General features: G+C 46.2%; 2 protein-coding genes and 1 pseudogene across 2 annotated transcripts in view; 1 reads left to right on the top strand and 2 right to left on the bottom strand.

Moving 5' to 3' along the window:
- The window catches only part of NET1 (neuroepithelial cell transforming 1), a 52567-nt gene extending 50589 nt beyond the window's left edge, over nucleotides 1-1978 (bottom strand). The window contains exon 1 of the mRNA XM_010709748.3: nucleotides 1854-1978. Within this exon, the coding sequence (XP_010708050.1) occupies nucleotides 1854-1978 (125 nt within the window). The remainder of the gene's footprint in view (nucleotides 1-1853) is intronic.
- Nucleotides 1979-11421: 9443 nt separating this feature from the next.
- On the top strand, nucleotides 11422-17860 carry LOC100545462 (tubulin alpha-3 chain). Its single transcript, XM_010709814.3, has 4 exons — nucleotides 11422-11526; nucleotides 13961-14204; nucleotides 15246-15394; nucleotides 16429-17860. Exons 1-4 carry the CDS (start codon nucleotides 11524-11526, stop codon nucleotides 17410-17412), a joined length of 1380 nt encoding a protein of 459 aa, XP_010708116.1. The 5' UTR covers nucleotides 11422-11523; the 3' UTR covers nucleotides 17413-17860.
- A 2760-nt stretch (nucleotides 17861-20620) lies between these two features.
- The window catches only part of LOC104910995, a 3834-nt pseudogene continuing 3660 nt past the window's right edge, over nucleotides 20621-20794 (bottom strand).

Genomic DNA, 20794 nt, shown 5'->3' on the forward strand with positions numbered 1-20794 from the left:
CATGCCAGCAGCTTCATCATCTTGCCTATGAGTCTCAAGATGAAGACTTAATACATACATGTCCTTTCCACATAAACTCCTTTCCCAGTTTCTCCACAATTTCTCTGAGTTTCTCCACACAGACAATCCTCACAAAGGAATGTGTGACCACCCCAAAAACAGAGCCAGCCAGCGTGTTTCGTCACCTCCCCAAGACACTGAAGCCTTCAATTACTCTTCATTTTTCAAGTGTAGTAATTACAAGCAACAGTTTGATCATGAAGACAGTGCAGCACGTTTCCATGAAAATGTGTATTTTAAGGGTCATTGAAACATTCTACCACACAAAACACTCAATGGTTACTAAAGCCAGCCATTATCAAAACCAACATTTTAACATTTATAACACCAACATTCACTTTGCTTTCATTTAAATCATAGAGCACACCCACACAGCTTGTGAGGGATTTCAACAGATTTCAAAACACGGGTTGCCTTTCCAGGGCTTGAGTAGGACTGGAGGAAAAGCAGGAATTTTTCTCACCACTCTCCAACCCAGGCAGGTTGCAGCTGCCAGGCAGGATTACAAAGAACTGCAGTCCTGCAGAGGGCACAAAAAACCAGAGCAGTGAGGAAAAGATCTAGATCACAGGCCCACTGCCTCTAAATCTCTATCTGAACATGAATGTGCTTTCTACACCACCTGCAAAGTTGCAAGAGTCATTTCCTAATCCTGAAAGCAATAAAAACACAAACCTGTGCTGATCAAACTGGGTTTGTCCTGATAAAAATCAGAAGGAGTTGAGTCACTCAGGTCAACTACTACCTATAAACACATCCAGGTATTGGGGTCAACACAGTTAAGATCATCCACAGATTAACTTAAGACATAATGGTTTCTTTCACAGGGTGGTCTCTAGAAAGGTCTCTCAAGTCCAGCACATCAAAATAATAGTAACAAATGGCATACAGAGAGATTTAAAATGACAGTAAAAGCCAGAGTCCCGATCCCTTCCATACCCAATGGATCTAGTATTATGACTGGAGGAAATCCTGGAAGCTTGGCTGAGTCCTCCAAGAGTGCTGGTGATGGCCAAGGGAGATTGACCTCAGCCCAATCCTCCCTAAAGGACCAAAACAGAGCAACCCCAAACTCTGTATTTAACAACACCCACTACACCCAACAGGAGCCCTGTAGAAATCAGTATCTGAAATGGGTGACAAAAAAGGCAGAAGGGAAGCAGTGTGACAACAGATAGGGGAAAGAGAAACCCCACCCCCACATTGCACCAACACCCACCCTGAGGAGCAAGGAGCCTCTCTTCCTTCTCCAAGACAAATAGGGGCTGCAAGGATCCCACAGAAGGTGGTGGAGGATAACATTTGCACAGAAACCTTTGAGCAGTTGGGGACACGGGCTGAAATGGGACCAAATATCCCTTTTACGGGACAGAAACAGGCAAGAAAACGTGTGATAGCCTGAGGAATGCCCCCTCCCACACACATTTAAAGCATACAAGGAGCACTGGGGCACCTATGCCCAATTACAGGACACTCAGGGCCCCCCGAAGCCATGGACACAACCACCTTATAAGGTGGGAAAGCCTGCAGCAGCGTCGGGGGAGAAGTGCCCGCTTCGTAAGGTGTGAGAGGTCCCGTAAAGCCGTTGGAAGGGAATTCCCCGATTAGACAGAAGGGCGCAGGGTCCCTTTTACAAGACAAGGAGGCGTAGAGCTCCCCGAGGGTTGAGGAAACGTCCCCTTTACATGACAGGAAGACAAGAGGAGATCCCCTTTTCACGGTACGCGCACACCCAGGGAGAAGCATGGGCCGCAGCCCCTGACAGAAGGACGGGGAGGGATGGCGGCTCCTACCGGCTGCAGGACGCGGCCCCACCGGGGGTGCTGTCCGCCGGGGGCGAGCGGCCGGCGCTGGTGCCAGCACTGACCCTACCCCTTCTCCGCCGAGGGGGCTTCTGGCCCACGGGCTCGGCTTCCATGGTGAAGAATCAGGTTGAGGAACGAGAGGAAGGGGGAAACCGGACGACACCGCGCCGCTTCCGCTCGGCGGAAAATGGCGGCGGCGAAAACAGCGGCGGCGGCGAACCGGCGGTTTGAAAATGGCGGCGGTGGAGGTGGCAGCCAATCAGCGCGTTGCTGGGAGACGCGGGGGCGGGACGAGCGAGAGGGGAGGTGAGAGGAGTGCTTGGGGGAAAGAGTGTCGCCTCCTTGAGCACAGTGCCCCCTTGTGTCCTGCGCTGCATCGGGCGGCTTGGAGGACCTAGCAGAGGGGAAACTGAGGCACGGAGTCATTCCTTCCCCCACCCCTCCGTCCTCGTCCCATTCTCATCTTTTCACAGAATCACAGAATCATAGAATCGCAGAATGGCCAGGGTTGGAAGGGATCTCAAGGATCATGAAGCTCCAACCCCCCTGCCACATGCAGGGCCACCAACCTCCACATTTCATAGCCGCCCAGGCTGCCCAGATCCCCATCCAACCTGGCCTTGAACACCTCCAGAGACGGACAGGGCATCCACAACCTCTTTGGGCAGCCTGTTCCAGCACCTCACCGCTCTCTCTGTTAAGAACTTCTCGGAAAACGCAGAGCCAACACCTCACAGCCTCGAGGAGGGTAGCAGTGTCAGCCCAAAGGCAGAAATCATCTGAGGAATAGAGGAAAAATGTGTCCCTCTCGAATCTTGAAAATATACCTTAAATAAATAGGCTGAAATATTAAGAATATACCTCAGACACTGCCTCAAAATACACACAGAAGTGGATTAAATGTGGGATGCAGCCCAGCGTGGGTGAGGTGTCACAGCCTTTTGTTGAAGCCTGCAGTGTCCCAGCATGAAACTGATGTGTAAACTGTTTTGAACGGGTTCTTAAACTGTGGTAGTGCTGGAGAAAACCAGATGTCTTGGCTACAAACCCCCATAAATTCTGCCTTGGGAAGCTATCATGCACCTGTGAGCTCTCACCCACCCCACTTCAGCTTAAGGGGTGTTTTGAGCAAGGTGCTCTAATGGGAAAATGTGTCCTCCTTGGATGAAATCTCAATTCTCCTCCATTTCAGCTCTTCCCCTCTGTGAAAAGTGGCTGTTAATGGTGGGGCAGAGTCTGTCCTGGAGTGGCAGCCCCAGAGGGTCCCAGAAGAGAGGAGAGGTAATGATTTATCTTCGCTTAGAAACTGGAATGATCTCTTTTGGAATGCCTTTGGACCAGAAAGTTTTGGCCAAAAAATCTCCCTTTAACAACGCTGGCACCCCAGAGTGCTGTGCTGGAACCACCTTTTGCAATTTATCATGTTCATTCCAGGTGCAGGTCGGTCTCAAATTCTGTGCAGCAGTTGGACGAAATGCTTTGAAACCCATTTAAAACCCTGCATATGTGCCAGGTATTGGCTGTTTTTTAGTCAGGAATCAGAAATGGATTCTTCAGAGGTACTAAAATACAAACCCAAACTTTTGAAGTGGGATCTGCAACTTGATTCAGAAGTCGATACCCCTTCTTTAAGCTGAACAGAGCAGCCTGCCAAAGGGTTAAATATAACCATATGCAAGGCAAAGGTTTGAAGGTTTTAGAGAGAAGTTGTACTTCTATTTTGAAATGTACTAGTGGGAAGGGAGGAAGAGTGAGCACACGCAATACACCAGACTTAGAGTATGCCAGAGTAGTCAGACTCAGCACTGATACCATGCCAAAGCGAAAGGAATTAGATGTGCTTATTCTATTTTAGTACAGAATTAACATAACAAAACTGTGAAGTTTCTTTATTTGTCCAAGCCTAAACAGCTTAGCAAATTTTATTGCCCTGCTCAGTATTTCTTTTACACTGGCTTATAATCACTGGTAGGCATTCATCTGAACCAGATCAATTCTTTCATTTCTTTCCAGTCCTTCTCCAAAGCTCTGTCTCCTACCCTAGAGATCTTTTTCTCCTCAACGGAATCCTGGTTTCTAGGTTTGAAAAGCTCCCAGTCTTTCAGAACCTCCTGATTTTTGCATTCTTCAGTGGCCTCAGCCACATCCATCCCCCAGCACAGTAGGCAGCAAGCCATGGTCAAATGATTTTTCCATCTGGTTGGAGAACTTGGAACAGGCATTTGTGATCTGAAAGGTACTCAGGGCATACTTCTGCTAAAACTATAGGTGTGGAGGTCATGAGTGCAAGGTATATCCAAAGATGGGGTCACCAGGCAGAGTCAATACTCTCTTGGTGAAATCAATGACAATATGGGGAGAACATCCATGGCAGGGAGGTTGGAACTTGATGATCTATAAGGTCCCTTCCAACCTAAAGCATTCTATGATACTATGACACATCATTTCATAGTACCATCATTAGGTACAGGTGAAATGCTGAGTATCTAGGTTGCAGTTGATATGGCTTTATTGCCCCCCAAGTCCTCCAGGGTAAGGTGGAAGATTGGCATGGAGCTATATGTGGAAGGTGACAAGTTTTCCCATCTTCCAGGAGGACTGTAGAACTACAGCTTGCATCTGAATGACCAGAGCTTGGAATTTTAATAAGCATAAGTGGATTTAAGATACCATGTAATGATAACAGCTCAAAGCTAGGCATTAAGCTCAATGCAGGTTGGCACATCATCCTCTTTCTTGGCAGTCAGGAGATCAGGACAGAATCTCTGCCTTCCTGCAGGAGACATCCTGGCTTTATAGCCACATCCCCAGTAGTGTCTCAGGCATTTTGTATCATTGAAGGTTGACTAAGGCAGCCCAGTGCACGTCAAAGACAAATTAGAGTTGAAGATTATGCCCACACGGGGTCTCATGAGTGGAGCAGAAATACAACTACTTACCAAACACACTTCTCAGGGGCTTGCTAAGGGGGTGATGAGAGTGCTACAGGACCCACCTGCTAGCAAGTGCTGTTGGGTTTGAAAACTGCATTTCCAGAAGCCTGTGATGCTCCAAGAGAAATTTTAATTTTGGTCTTTGCCCCACGCTTCATCTTCAGGGAGATAGCATATTTTGCACAGAGGAGGGCTTTTGCCTGCTGGGCTTTCGCCTCCCTGCTCTCAGCAAGGAGTAATAGGGACACCAATCTAAATGGATAGCCTGTCTCATTTTGGAAAGACTTTTTGGATTAAGTAGGGAATCAGTGACCCATGTGTTAAGGACTTATGGTTCTCAAACAAGAAAACTTAATTAAATGAAGATTAAAGCATGCTTCATTGACAGCAATCTTTTTCAGGATTCAGAGCATTGAGTTATTTTTCGGAATTTTATACACTTGGCAACATTGCTCATTTAAGCACTTACACTACTTTGAAAGTAGTCATCTTGAGGATTTGAAGCAGCTTAGACATTTATGATGCAATAAAACCTTAGGCCATAAATTGCACATGATTAAGGTGTGTGTCACCATCAGTATTTAGAGCCATTAAAAAAATTACTGTATTTTCATCTTGAAAAACCTAGAAAATAAATGCCATAACACTACAGGAAAATTGCCTTTGCGTTCCAGGTAGTCAGCAAGCATAAAGATAAATAGCACATGTGGTTCACAGTCACAACAGGAACTCTGCCAAGTGACACAGTCAGTGTGAAGGCTCTTCCATAAGGCTTAGAAGATACCCTAGCTGCTGCTGTAAGCCTCGAGTGATGTGTTTCCCAACTGTCACACACCATACAGAATTAATTCCTTTTAGAATATAAAATTAAGTAAATTAATTTGGATAGTCCAAAACACTCTGCTCTTCCATTCTCACTTTCTACAGACATTACAGTTGGGCCTCGTTTGTTTGTTGCCTCATTCTATGAGCTGGTCAATGTAGGAAAAAAAAAGAAACAGTTCTAATAGTAATGCAGCCCTTGCGTGTGTTATTACAGTGCATTCCATCTTTCAGAAAATAAAAGAAAAAAATGTTTTGCTTTTACATCTTCAAACCAGTTGTTTACATGGGCTCAACGACAGCATTTATCATTGTCAGAGATTTAGGGCTGTTAGAGAAGCCCCACGAACTGCAAGTAATCAGAAATGTCAATCATGTGTTGGCTTTGTCTGCGGCGATGGGAAGGACTCTTGCTCAAAACTTTGCACAGCAGGGGAGCAGGTCTTCAACTGCAGTGTTACAGTGTCCTTTTGACACTGTTGTGAATTTGTTTTCAACACCACCCAAACAATCCTTTCCCAAAAAAGAGTGGAGATGCTTCCAGAAGTGAGAAGATTTCATACCGCCAAGAACAGTGGAATCGTAGAATCATAGAAGATCCCAAGTTGGAAGGAATCCATAAGGATGATCAAGTCCAGTTCTGGAAAATCAAATGTGTCTACATATTTACACAATGTTCAGATTAATCTTAATAATTCAAATTAATGGTGAAACTTAATTCTTCCAAATCTCTTGATGCGAAGCTTCAGTTTTCCATCCCACTAAAGGCAGTGTTTCTAGCTCTGAAATTGAACACAAAGGGAAGCACGAATGCTGAGTTCTTAGATGGCTTATGAGCTTTCCTTGATCTTGGAGTTGAACTCAATGATCCTTATGATTCCCTTCCAACTCAGGATATTCTATGATTCTTTGATTTTCTACCTCTACCTTCCTGTGGAGTCAAGGTATCTCTCAAATGACTCTCGCTGAGGGAGGTGTTCAAGAAAAGGGTAGATGAGGCACTGAGGGACACTGTGGGACATTGTTTAGTGGGCATGGTGGGGATGGGTCGATGGTTGGATTAAATGATCTTAGTTGCCTTTTCCAACTTTAATGATTCTATTAGGGTCAATGAAGAAGTGAATCCACGCTGAAATGGGGCAGTTTCACAGTATTTACAATAACATCCTAGTGAACAATAAGGAATCTGGCTCAGGTCTTCGTTTGTTTTAAACCAAAAGCTTGCAAGACTGGCAGTTGGGTCAGCCATTAAGAACTGCTAGGATACTCTGCAGAACCAGATAAAGTCACATCACTGGCAGGGGAAAAAACACAACCTTTCATCAAGGAATGTGCACGTGCTCTTGCTGGATGAGATGGTTTCAGCTTTACAGCCAGGGGAATGCAGGAAGTTGGTTACTTGGAGTCCTGCAGAACAAATTGAAAGTAAAAGTGCCCATGAGCTGATGCTAACGTTGGACAACATTCAAGGGCACGAGACGAATCGATGGCAGGGAAATGCATTGAGGGTTGTTGAGTATGTGGAAACCACACGTGGTTTGGAAAGTCCCTGAGCTGAATTAAAATCAGCACGGAGACTACAGGGGATGTTATATGCATTTTCCATGCCCTCTGCACATCTCTAAGCAGCTGCTCGTGGGTATGGCTAGGAGCAGGGCACAGAGAGGCAGACCTTTGCCTCTCTGAAACTCATTAAAGATTAGAAGTCCAATTTACATTAGAAGAATGCTTTTCCTTAAAGCATTTGCTTTGTTACTTTTAATGCAATTAAAGGAAGAAAAAAGAGAAGAAATAACCCTTTGCAACTGGAGAAGAAATAATAATATATTCTTGCTACAGCCCATCTCCACCAGAAAGAAGCCCCTACCCCACAGCTGGTTGCTATCTGTTTTAGGGAATGCACAGCTGTGCAGACACAAATAGAGGGTGCTTTCTCCACCCTGGGTTATGGGAATAGCTCCGAGGCAGAGCTGGTTGGGGGAATTCTGCTGGAAGCTTGCTTTGCTGAAATATGCAGTTCCACTCCAATTGAGCTGTCTCACAGAATGGGGATGGGTCTGCCAGGGTTTTATTTGGAAAGAAAAATGAGGGGATAGGGAAGGGAGAACCTGGAAAGTCAAAACAACCCATCGTGATAGTTTTGAAATGAAGGTTTTCAGTTTTAACCACTTTTTACTCTACATTTTTGCATTACAATGGAGAATGCTGAGATTTCCTCCTGATACTGAATGCTTTTCTTGACAGTTTGTTTTTGTAGCAAATTATTTCTTTTTTTTTTTTTTTTTTTAAAGCTATATCTGAAGGGATCCCCTCGTATCCAATTTGCTCCTTTTTGTCTTGCGTTGCAAAGATGTGTTTGCAGATAGTGTTGGCCAGGAGTAGGATACCATGTAAGCAAAAGAAGTGCAGTTGTATCCCTCAAGCAGAAAAGCAGGGAAGCAGCAGTGTAAAACCAAACAGTGCGTGAACAGAGGCACACACAGTCAAATGCTAGAGATATCCAGGCTAATGCTTGGATAAATCATCTCTGCTTATCAGTAACAGATGCCTGAGCTGAGGTTGGGGCCTCACTGTATGATAGATAAAGGACAACTGCTATCGGGAGCAGCACTTCAGCTTCAGCCCTGGCAAACCTAAAATAGGGTAACTGTGCCTTGAGGCCTTTTTTAAAGCCTGGAGGGAAAAGCATGGTGTCCAGAGGGCTAGGTGGCCCAGCAGTAAATAGGAGCCTTTTGGGAGGCTCTTCATTTGCTCACCAGATATGGTGCTGAAGACCATGTAATAAAATTTGCTTGGCCACCAAAGCTCCTCAAGGTCTCAAATGTGAGATGTGCCAGCCAGCCACTGGCTGAGCTTTGTGAACTACTGGTGTAGGATGAGTTCCTTCCCAATTGGAAGCTTGGTAGTGGTATTCGGTGTCATGGTTTCAGTGTTTTTATGTCTCTGGATGACAATGGAGAAAGATAGAGAGCTGCTGGAGAATGGGATCTGGCAGTTCAGGCTAATGGAAAGGATGGAGATCTTTAGGATTATTGTTCTGAATATTTTTGGCCAGCCTTAAATTCACTTGAAAAGACAACAGCCGCCTTCAGAGGGATGAGGGTGTGGAAAGTTGGCAGCTTTCACTCCCCTGCAAAAGGCATAATGAGAGCCAGTGACTGAAAGCTGATGCTAGGCAAGTGCACATGTAGAATGGAGCAAACTGAAGTAGGTGCACAATTAAAGACAGGAGCAAATTACTCCTAAAATGGTGGATTTCAGAGCTAAGTAAATCTCTTTTTTTTTTTTTTTCTTTTTTTTCAGTTTAGCTAATTAACCAGAAAACACACACACACACACAAACCACACATTTGGCTCAGCCTGAAGCAAAATGAGGATTTTTTTTTTAATCCTCCCTGATGATTCAAGTGCTTGCCCAGAGTGTGGCCACAGTTCTTTCTTCCACCTGAGGACTCCTCTTTTGGGACAGCACTTGCATCCTCATAGGTAAAGATTTGCTTCATAGAGGCAAACAGCAGCTGGTGCTGGACTGTGTGGTGGGGACAGCAATAGGAGGACCAGGATGCAATATTTAGGACACTAGAGTGGGAAAAAAAGAGGCAGCAGCTGTGAGGTCTGGCTATAAAAAGGCTGAGAGCTGCTGCAGTGGGTCTACAGGGGGGTTGGCCTCTGTCCTTCTCATTGATGCTGTTCTAAATATGTCCCAGAGCTGAGATTGCAGGCAGGTTGTCACCACCAGACTACAGTACTACTCTCCTTTACTTTCCATTTCCTTAGAAAGATGGAATTTTGCCGCCCAAAAATGTGGAGTTATGAGCAGTTTTGGGTTGACCCTGTCATCCAGCGAATGAATACTTTGTTCTCTGAGCTGCTGGAGCTCCTCATTTTCTCATTTCTTATTGAGAAATAGATGGCACTTGAAAAAAGAAGATCTTGTCTGACTGGCAGGCTTGGTGCACACGTTTTGGAAGCTGCTCACAAACAAACAGCTTCTCTGTCCTCAGAGGCCACTTTTATTCCCAGCAGAAGTTTGGAGGCCACAACGCTGACAAATGTGTTTGCATGATGCTGTATCTAACAAAAGAACCCAGCCTGACCCAATTAGGTCTGAATTCTCCCACTTCCAGAACAGGCACAACCGTGCACTCGACCTGCTTAACTCGATTTCTCTAAACCTTTGGCGTAGCCCTGAGCAAGAATAGGGTAAAGCTCCCATCTGCCCTCAGAGACAGAGGCTGGGCTAAACACACCAGTGCTGGGCAGAGCTGTTCCATCCATGCCTCCCAAAACTCATCTCTTTGCCCATCAAAACTGCAGCCTTGTGCTCATTTTTTTTGGAATGGTGGGAGGATAAGTATTCTACACTTTAGGCTCTGCTGAGCCCAGATATGATGTTGACATTAGAAAGTTACCTTATTGCTGATGATGTTCTAGCCTTTTCTAGTATTAGATATGGAGTTTGGTGGCCCTGCACGCAGCAAGGGGGTTGGAGCTTGATGATCCTTGAGGTCCCTTCCAACCCAAGCCATTCTATGATTCCATGATTCCATGATTCTATGTTCCTATAATCATCAGATGCATGTGTATCCATAGTGAAAAGCTGAATTTTACTTCCTACAAATACCTCACACTCATCCTGGGGATTTAGGGATTCAGGTTGCGTAGGGACTTGTGCAGGAGAATCCTGAATATGTTCAAGGAAAAAAATTCCTGCATCTTTAGGTCCCTGTTCAATGCTTGATCACCTTCAGGATACAGTGAAAGGATTCTGCCTTTTTCAGCAATGAACGAGCTGCTCTCTAACTCTTTCTTGGTATGTCCTGTCCTCCAAACCTGACCAGTTTGATTTTGCCACAGTATACCAATGGAAACATTGGAGAGCATCTCACAAAACAGAGAGAAACTCACCGCCCTTGGCTGCATTCATGTCTGTTGCTGTCTGGGATATGATTATCCCACCCGACCCCAAGAGCTGCCAACTTATTGCAACAGTGGCTTAACAAAAGCAGGTTCAGGAACCTTTTAATGGCAGAATGAAGAGGTAAGTAAAGATGTTCCTATGCATGTACAGGATACAGTTAAGGGCAAAATGAACACTTTGTGTCTAGCAGATGGGGCAAAGGGGGGGATCTAAGCCTGAACCTTAATGCAATAGAGGTACAAAAATCATGTACCATGGAGGTCAGTGGAGATACGGAACAAAGACCAAAATGACAGGACTGGGTCTAAAACCAGACAAGGTACAACATATCACCAATACTGCTCTGAATATTGGCAAAGGGAAGATCGTTTCTTCTGGAAAAACTAAATTACATGGGGGCACTCAAACTTCCCCAGTTTTCTTCTTTCTAGCCAGAGTCTGACATCCATCACCCAACTCTGTGATGCCTTTGGGATCTGGGTCTCCAGCACTGTTGGGCTCTGGATCTTTGTCACCCAGATCTGTGATGCCAGTGGGGTCTGAAACTCTGGCACCATTGGGCTCTGGATCTTTTACACCCAGCTCTGTGATGCCTTTGGGGTCTGGATCTCCATCACCAGAGTCTGAGGTTGGAAATAGCTGATCCTTAAGGTCCCTTCCAGCCCAACCATCCTTTGATTCTATAATTTCTCTTTTTTAGTTTTATTTTTTCCAGTTGAGGCAGTTTAGAAAACAAAAACAACTCACGCTGCACTGTGCCCAAGGCAGTTTAATCACAGAAATCACACCGTCCAGACACTAACAGATCATTTATCCTTTGCTCTTTCTGGGAATGCACAGGAAAAGGATCTCTGCTCCTTTAAGCTAGCAGAAAGCTTCTTTATATTCAGGTGGAGTCAAGCCTTCCTGGGCTATAAAGTTGCAGGGAGAGGCAGGGGTAGCAGCTGTTTTGCTTAGATCTTAGCAAGTCTCCAGTCTCATCATGGTAAGAGCATGCCTTACGTTTGTATTAGCCTAAACTTAAAATACCGACTGTTTGTTTTCCAAGTGTGCCGAGCTGAACAGCTTGCTTGCTCTTTTCTCTCGCCTTTCTCTCGTGGATGTTAATTCCAAGCAGCTTTGTTTAATTGCCAATTACCTTCTGGTTTATTGATTCAGTGTTTGCTCCTTATAAGGGAAAAGTGAGGGATGTGCAGAGCAGCTCTTTCAGTGGCCTCTTGCTGCTCTTTTTGCTCTGAGTTTGCAGCTCCTGGGATGGGGTCTGTAGGGCTGTGACTGCCTCCTTAATGCAAGTTGGGTTTTACTTTTTTTTTGAGGTGGGGGGACCAGTATATCTTGAGACACAACTATATGATATGCTAAAATTGAAAGTTTGACACTGTTGGCCCCGTTCCTGAGTTGAACACTTTGCCTCTCACACTGCTGTAGGGAACTTGTACAACTTGCAGAGACCTTTAGGGTTTTTTCCTTAGGAGTGAGCTGCCATGTTGCCTTTGTCTTCCAGAAACCCTTCTGATTAGATATTAAATGAATGAAATCCCTCCTCCCCCTTCTATTTTCTTCTTTTCTCTGTTCAAATTTTGCTCTTAGGAGTTTGCAGCTGTAAAACTGAAGTGGACTGATATGGTTACTTAAAAAAAAAAACTGCGACTCCAGCACTGGCTGAAACTTTTAGTGAGGAATGACACAACTGTCACTTTGTGAAGGGCAACTTGTTGGAAAACCTGATGGTGTCCTTTTGCATGTTACAAGTAGAAAACTTCAAAGTAGCACCCAGTGAAGTAGCTTTTGAACTTTTCCTTTTATCTGCTGACTTTTAGGAGTCTGTCTTGGTTACAAAACAGTTAAAAATTTACGTATTGATTTCCAAAGGGAAATCAGCTGGACAACAATAGGTTGCTTATAGCCAGAGTCTGTAAAATGCAATTTATCTGGATGCTAAAATTGTAAGTCTGGGATCTCAAAAAACCCTTCCAGCATATGGGAGTGGGGATTAAAAAACCCAAACCTGCAGAATATGAGATTTCCCTTCCCCCCCCCCCCTTTCCAATAGGCTTTCTTTCTTTCTTTTTTTTTTTCTCTCTCCATTCCCTATGCTGAAAATGCCAGTGCCCCTTGAAGCAGGTGGTGGGACTGCAAGCTGGGAGAGGACAGACAGGAGAGCAGCTGTCCCAGCGGGTCCTGGTGACCCATGCAAAGTGTGGCGAGGAGCTATTGCAACCATCTTGCTGGGAGGGATGGGCAAATGGCAGCCAGCATTTCCCAAATAGTGCAAATATCAACTGAGAGAGGGAGGGCTTAAAGACAGCCTCCACACCCAGCCCAGACCTGGATTAGATTGTTCTCCCAGCTGTGGGCAAATGGTTTGCTGTCTCTCTGCAAAGAGCATTCATCCAGTTGGTGTCCATCCTTATGGCAGTTGACCTGGATGCATGGTGGCCATCAGTCTTGCTTGAGAGCTGAGAAATCTCTTGGCATATCCATGGAGACAAAGAGGGGAGAAGTTGCATTGCATCTGTCTCCTGATGACTCTTGCAATGCCATGAGTAATGGGTCCCCAGGGCTGTCTAGCATTAGGGTAGTGCCTTTGAGGGCAGTCATGTCTGTGAGTGTGCATACACAAGGTGTCCTCTCCATCAACACCAGGAAAAAACTGTACTGTTGGCCGTTTTTAGGTGGGCTCACCATCTCCCTTCAATGGGAATCCCTGTGCTATTGGTGGCTGCAAGTGGGAGCTGAGATGTGAGCTGTTGTTGCTGTGGCAGCACTTTGATCTTGGGGTGGTGGAAACAGCAAAGATGCCAATTACTGACGGAAGCGTACAACCATCAAAAGTATCTCAAAGATGTCTATGCCTCCGCCACCCTGGAGGTTGCTGGGATGCTTCTTGAGGATGATCTGGTTACATCAGGACTCTGAGCCTCTCCCCAGGTGCTGGCTTCCCTTTGTTCTTGCCCTGAGTGACTGCTGGTTTCCTCTGGCTTCGTTTCCTGGTGTGACTCCATGCTTGGCTTCTCCCTGCTTGTTGAAGAGCTCTTCAGCTCAGGGAGCCTGGAGCTGTTGTCCTTGGGTCCCCATTGCCCTGGGACCCAGTGGATCCAGTGCTCTGTAATGAAACCAGTTCAGCACTGAGCAAGATAGAAGCTGAGCACTGCTGGCTCTTCCTGCCTTGGCATGAAGCCCATCACCTCCTTCCTTCCTTCTCCCTTGGGCAGGGAGAGTCCTTCCTAGGGATGCTATGTGTCCAACAGCCCTACAGAACACAGTCTGATCCTTGCTCCAAGTCATGGCAGTGGGCGGAAGCCACCTGTTTCCCTCATCATCTGCTGCAGCAAATGGCTCAAACAAGAACCACAGGGGCTAATGCTAGGCCACAGGATGTCTTAAAAATCACCTTAACAAGCCATTTCCCCTTGCAGAGGGAGTGCATTTCCATCCACATCGGGCAGGCTGGCGTGCAGATGGGCAATGCCTGTTGGGAGCTGTATTGCCTTGAGCATGGGATCCAGGCAGATGGGACCATTCCTGGCTCCAAGCTGGTGAAACCTGTGGAGCCACAGTCTGAGCAAGTGGATTCTTCTTTTGAGACCTTCTTCTGTGAGACAGCGTCTGGGAAGCATGTGCCTCGGGCAGTGTTCATAGACTTGGAGCCCACTGTCATTGGTAATAATGGGTCAAGTGGGTGTTGTGGCACCATAAAATGTGAATCCTGGGCAGGGATTGCATTTCCAAATGGACCTGGAAATAACAAACCCGTTACTCCTCATATACTGACTTGTCTTCACCTGGAATAGGTTGCCCAGAGATCTGGTGGATGCCTTGTCCCTGAGACATTCAAGATCAGGCTGGTGCAGGCTCTGAGCAATCTGATCTAGCTGTAGATGTCCCTGTTCATTGCAGGGGAGCTGGATTAGATGGCCTTTAAGGGTATCCTCCAACTCAAACAATTGTATGAATCTCTCTTTTTAAGAGATCTGCATCTTAATTCTCAGCAGATGTAGAGAGGTTTGTCAATCTCAGTAGCTGTGGGCTGAATTGCACTATCTTATGACTTATTTGGCACATCTGGTTTTAAGACTGCCTCTGAAGCTTCTTTGAGCAGATGGGTGTTCTAAATTTCATGCTTCTGTATATTTTGCTACAGCAGCATTTCTGCTTCCATTTCATTTCCAGCTCTGTTAGTGATCTCGGAAGGTTTGATTCAATTTGGCATTTTGATTTAATTCAGAATACCTTCCTAGACAAACTCTTACTTCTCTAGAACCTGGTGGAAACAACCTGGTGGAAATTGCATCCACTTCAGATTGCACACCCAACCTGCCTCTGCCTTCTAGGCTTCTCCTGTGGGTGAATGTGTCTGCTCTTATCTTAACATCTAAGATGTGACTCATTTTATTTAATGGAAGGAACGTAGACTTTGTTTTGGTTCCACTTAATTTTAGGCATCCAATCAAGGCACTAAATTGGGAACCAAGTCAGTGAGCCAACAGAATATGAAATGTATCCAGCATTTTGACTGAGTGGGTCTAAATAACCTCTGGGGGGTGTCTCACAACCTCACTGACTGAGTGGAGCCTGGAGAAATTACTCCTAATGCCTGTCTCCATTAGATGCCTGAAGCTGGGAGGGATGGATCTGGCATGAATGTGTTTTGCTGTACCACACTGATGTCCAGAACCTGTAACTGACTGCTTCTCCGTATAGATGAGATCCGAACTGGCACCTACCATGGACTCTTCCACCCAGAGCAGCTCATCAGCGGCAAGGAGGATGCTGCCAACAACTATGCCCGTGGCCACTACACCATTGGGAAGGAGATTATAGACACTGTCCTCAGCAGAATTCGGAAAATGGTAAGAGGAGAAGAGCCTTTCTCCTAAAACAGCACACCATGGTCAACGTCATTTAGACTTTGGAGTAATAGACTTAGATAAAGGGCTTTTTTTTCTTCTGAGCTCAAGAGTTGCTGATGGCTGGATTAGGTTACCTTAGTGGTCTTTCCAAACTCAATGATTCTATGATCTTGTGAGTGAGATTCAATAAAGTGAGGGGCCATCTGATCATGTATGCCTACGCTTAACATTGCACATTATACATGTATTCGGGGCTGGAATGAGAAAACATTAGGTGTAAGAGAGAAAAAAGGACTTCTGACCAGAGGGAATGTAAGATTGCAGAGATTAATTCTAAATGGACAATGGTCCAGGCTGGGAAGACCAAACTCCACGTTTAATAAGTGTGAGGCAAGTTTGTAACACTGCACTTGGATGCCAGTTGCTAAAAACTTTAAGATCTCTTCTAGGGGTCCAGGACCCACAGGCTACCTCCTTTCTCCTCTCAGATGCTTAGACACACATTGAGCATTGATGCATCGATGTGCAACTGAGTAACTTGGTCAGAGTTACCATTTGACAATGTGGATATTCTGCATCTACTTAAAGATGTAGGGCAGGGTGTAGTAGAATGAAAAAAATGAGTTAATTCACTCTAGGGATTGAAAGTGCTCTAGGTGGAACTTTGTTTTCATAGAATCATTAAAGTTGGAAAAGACCACTAAGATCATCTAGTCCAATCATTGACCCATCACAACCATGTGCAACAAACCCTGTTCCTCAGTGTGATATATACCCACTTCCTGAAAACCAATAGGTGTGGTGACTCCACCACTTCGCTGGGCAACCTGTTTCCCTTCCTGGCCACTCTTACTGAAAAGAATTTTTTCCTAATGTCTAACAAGAACCTCCCTTGGCACAACTTAAGTCCATTGCCTATTTACTATTGTTTAGCTACTTATCTTCTGGTGAGAAGGTGCTCCAAGTAGAATTTATTGCTGTGTTGTTTGGAATAATCCTTAAGAGAGAGGTAAATATGCATTGTTCCACTGTAGGCTGACCAGTGCAGCGGCCTCCAGGGGTTCCTGGTCTTCCACAGCTTTGGGGGAGGCACAGGCTCGGGGTTCACCTCCCTCCTCATGGAGCGGCTCTCTGTAGAGTACAGCAAGAAGTCCAAGCTGGAGTTCTCTGTGTACCCAGCACCACAGGTCTCCACGGCAGTGGTGGAGCCCTACAACTCCATCCTCACCACCCACACCACCCTGGAGCACTCAGACTGCTCCTTCATGGTGGACAACGAGGCCATCTATGACATCTGCAACCGCAACCTGGACATCGAGAGGCCCACCTACACCAACCTCAACAGGCTCATTGGGCAGATCGTCTCCTCAGTTACCGCCTCTTTGAGATTTAATGGTGCCTTGAACGTTGACCTGATTGAATTCCAGACCAACCTGGTGCCCTACCCACGGATACATTTCCCCCTCACCACCTATGCACCCATCATCTCGGCAGAGAAAGCCTACCACGAGCAGCTGTCGGTGCCGGAGATCACCAACGCTTGCTTTGAGTTCTCCAACCAGATGGTGAAATGTGACCCACGGCGTGGCAAGTACATGGCGTGCTGCCTGCTGTACCGGGGTGACGTGGTGCCCAAGGACGTGAACGCGGCCATTGCGGCCATCAAAACCCGCCGCTCCATCCAGTTTGTGGACTGGTGCCCCACGGGCTTCAAGGTGGGCATCAACTATCAGCCCCCAACGGTGGTGCCTGGTGGGGACCTGGCCAAGGTGCAGCGGGCTGTGTGCATGCTGAGCAACACCACGGCCATCGCCGAGGCCTGGGCTCGCCTGGACCACAAGTTTGACCTGATGTATGCCAAGCGAGCCTTTGTGCACTGGTATGTTGGTGAAGGCATGGAGGAGGGGGAGTTCTCAGAGGCCAGGGAGGACCTGGCTGCCCTGGAGAAGGATTACGAGGAGGTTGGAAGGGACTCAGCAGATGGAGAAGAAGATGAGGCTGATGAGGATGAGTACTAACAAACTTCTGTCTGTTCTTCTTGAAGTCAAACCTCAGATGAAATACAAACTTTCTGTCATCAGGCTAAACTGGTCTTGAGTGCCTCGAGGTGCCAAAGGATTGTCCTGAACCTCAGTGCTACTGTTTGACATATTATACCTTTTTTGCTTGCGTAGTCTATGTGCTCATAGTGCACTTCTGTAGCATGGGTGTCTTGAGCTTTATCACACTGCTGTTTATCAATGAGTGAAGCTGAATAGGTGCCTGGCTCAGTGCTGGGGATGTGTCCTGCCTGGGCAGAGGACCCTGCTTGCTAGCCCAGGGAAATTTTGCAAGCTGCCTGCTTTGGTTGACATGGCAAACTCTTGCTCTGGCTTTTACTGCAAAAGCACCTTTTAATTAAAATGTACCAGTACACTTCTATGCAACTGTCCTTTGTATTTGAATAAAGATGTTCTATCGCTCTGAGTTTTCTGGATTTAATGGATACTTTGTATGGAGAAGTCATTAGTGTGGGGATGTTGTCTCTGGGGGAAATGGCCAATGGTCTGAGTACTCTGAATATTATTGATTGTAGTTATTGTTATGGGAAATGTCCTATGTCCTGCAGAGCTTGCCTGGTTAGAGCTGGATGCTGCTTTTATCATCTTAGAGATTATCTTGGGTATTCCGTTAGTCTACTGGTGTGAGCATGAAATCAATCTCATATGGCTGAGGTCAGAGTTTGCCCTGGGAATTCAGGTTCAGGTGCCTCAGGAGTAAAAGAAATGAAGAAAGAGTGTTTATAAACATCTGAGAGGAGAGAATGGTTTTCTCCACACTGAATTGTGTCTCTAAGTGCCCTGTTCATGGTGGGCTACGTTAGGCTTGATGTTTATTATATACTACAGCCCTAGATCCATCCTTATTTTAAAGCTGGGAGCTGCCTTAAAGTGGAGCCTGACTTCTCCAAGTACTCTTTGTGTCCTATAGCTTATTCTGCCTCACCACATTCCTCAAAGTGATGCAGTGTGAACACTCAGGGATAGTTGCCATACTTGGGAGATGGAATTGGAAGGTGCTAGAGCTTTTCGTTGGATGCTGTGAGCTGGCAGAATGAATGGGTAATAAATGGAACCTTAGGGAGTGTTCCTGTTGGACTGAAGCTTCTGTACTCAAATCACCACTGTATGATTTACCAAGCTAAAAAGTTGCTAGGGCTGTCTCATTGCTATTGGAAATGATGGTTCTCATGGGGACAAATATGGATGGGTTGAGAGTTGAACTAGGTGATCTTAGTGGTCTTTTCCAACCTTAATGGTTCTATGAAGCAACCAGATCCTACCACATCTAAGTTGACTTCTCGTCCATCTCCAGCTCTTGTATGGCAATGGATCCCCAAAGCCGGTCAACCCAATGAAATCTACGCTCACAGGTAAACATGTTGAGGTTTCTAAACTTGGTCTCAAGGGCTGCCACCTTTTCCTAACAGTTCCACTGCCTACAAGCAGCAAGGTTTGAATCTGCTGGTTAAATTCCCTCCCCAAAAAACCCAACAAAACCAATGACATTGGTGGGGACTTGGTTGAAGATTCCTCCTGCCTGGAGCTATGAGCCAGGGAAGGAGCACAGCCACACTCTTGCACCTAAGAAAGCAATCAGCGCAACACCAGGGCTGATGTCATTGAAAAGGTTATTAATGAAGTCAACTATTGGGCACATCTATCAGCATGGCCCTGCTCCAGCCATCCCATGAACACAGTGAGGGAGGGAAGGATTTTCCTTGTAGGGGTAACAGTACTGTGACTTTTGGGGAAGTTGGGGAAGTAGTGTCCTTTGTTGATGATTGTAGGAGGCACTTTGTCCCCTCCACAAGCAATGCACCCTACAGACTCTCTCCCAAGAGCAATGCACTTTGTTGTACAGTGTCTCTTTTATTTTCCCTACTTGTGTACTGCGATAGCAGTGCCGGTCATGAAATAAAAAGTAAGAGTCCTTTGGAATGCAACACACAGAGCCCTCAGGTCTGGGATTTCCAGTACATGGCTCCAACCCATTTGTTAACTAATAAGGATAGATCGTGGGGTTGGGGGCCAGGTTTGTTCCTCAGTGTCCTACAGCAAAGAGTACATAGAGCTCCACCACTAACTCCTCCCTTGACTGATAGCCACACTTCTTCTCCATCTCTGGTGCAGGGAAGAGCCATACACCAGTTCTCTTCAGTCATGGCACTGCCAACCCAAGCAGCTTTGCTCCCCCAGGCTAAGGGCAGCTAGAGGTGAGACGGCCCCTAGGAGCTCCTTTACTTGTTGACCTTGGGACACTGCCATTCCTTTGAGCCCAGCTGTGTAATGGCAAGCTGAGACAGGTTTTAATAAGAACTCTCCCCATCATCTCAGGTTGTTTAGTTGTTTAAGCTTTCCTCCAGTGCAACCCAGAGCCAGCACTGTCAGCCCTTCAATTATAGCCTGACTACAGCTCCGGCTTCCCCACTGCATTACAGCCAGTTCTTTTTCTCAAATCACTTACTGGGAGGAGACTCCCAGTGGTGTCATTACCTGCTCCAGACCAGAGATCAAGTTAAAAATCAATTTTTCCAACTAATTAGGTGCTTGCAGAGATTCTTGTGTAGTGCAAGGTGGGCAACCCTCACCCAGCTTCTTGATTTAATGCCTGGAATGAGCTAGACATAGGTCAAACACCTCCAGAGAGGTCTGACAGACAGCAGACTATTTCAATTTTCATCTCCAGACTCCAATTAGACTTCCAGGCAAGCTCAGCCCTGGCAGCCAGACTTTTGGATTGCTTTAGCAGGACTCTGCATGATGGTGGGGGACTTGAGAAACCTGATCCCAACCCCTGCTGTACCTCAGAGAGGAGAGCAGCCTGGAGCAGCAGAGCCAGCTGCATTTTGTAGCAGGGAGAAAGCAGAGCCTAAGTGGGGTCACCAGCTCAAGGTGCATTTTAGCAGAGCAGTTGGCAAATCCATCCCAGCACCTACAAGTGCAAAAGTCCCCCCCCCCCAAACAATGAGCAAAATTCAGTGGTACTTCAGTAAGTAACTTTTTTTTTGCTGGTCACCATTTATTCAAGCAAATTCATGCATAACAAAGAGTTGCTTTTGGCCAGTCTGTGGAGTTTCCCCAGTCACAATGCCTCAAATCCAGCCCCTAACTCCCTTCCAACGCTTATAGAAGGACAAAGATACAAAAGCTATTCACAACCCAAGCTGCCTTCCCATAGGTGGAGTTATTCCTCAAACTCCCTTCCAACCTCCTCGTAATCCTTCTCCAGGGCAGCCAGGTCCTCCCTGGCCTCTGAGAACTCCCCCTCCTCCATGCCTTCACCCACGTACCAGTGCACAAAGGCTCGCTTGGCATACATCAGGTCAAACTTGTGGTCCAGGCGAGCCCAGGCCTCGGC

This window comes from Meleagris gallopavo, chromosome 1 (genome assembly GCF_000146605.3).
Source record: "Meleagris gallopavo isolate NT-WF06-2002-E0010 breed Aviagen turkey brand Nicholas breeding stock chromosome 1, Turkey_5.1, whole genome shotgun sequence".
Taxonomy (NCBI): domain Eukaryota; kingdom Metazoa; phylum Chordata; class Aves; order Galliformes; family Phasianidae; genus Meleagris; species Meleagris gallopavo.

Bases quoted from the DNA above. Each gene is read 5' to 3' on its own strand.
- LOC100545462 (XM_010709814.3), top strand. The intron at 14,205-15,245 runs GTAATAATGGGT...TTCTCCGTATAG, and splicing joins CTTGGAGCCCACTGTCATTG to ATGAGATCCGAACTGGCACC. The intron at 15,395-16,428 runs GTAAGAGGAGAA...GTTCCACTGTAG, and splicing joins TCAGCAGAATTCGGAAAATG to GCTGACCAGTGCAGCGGCCT.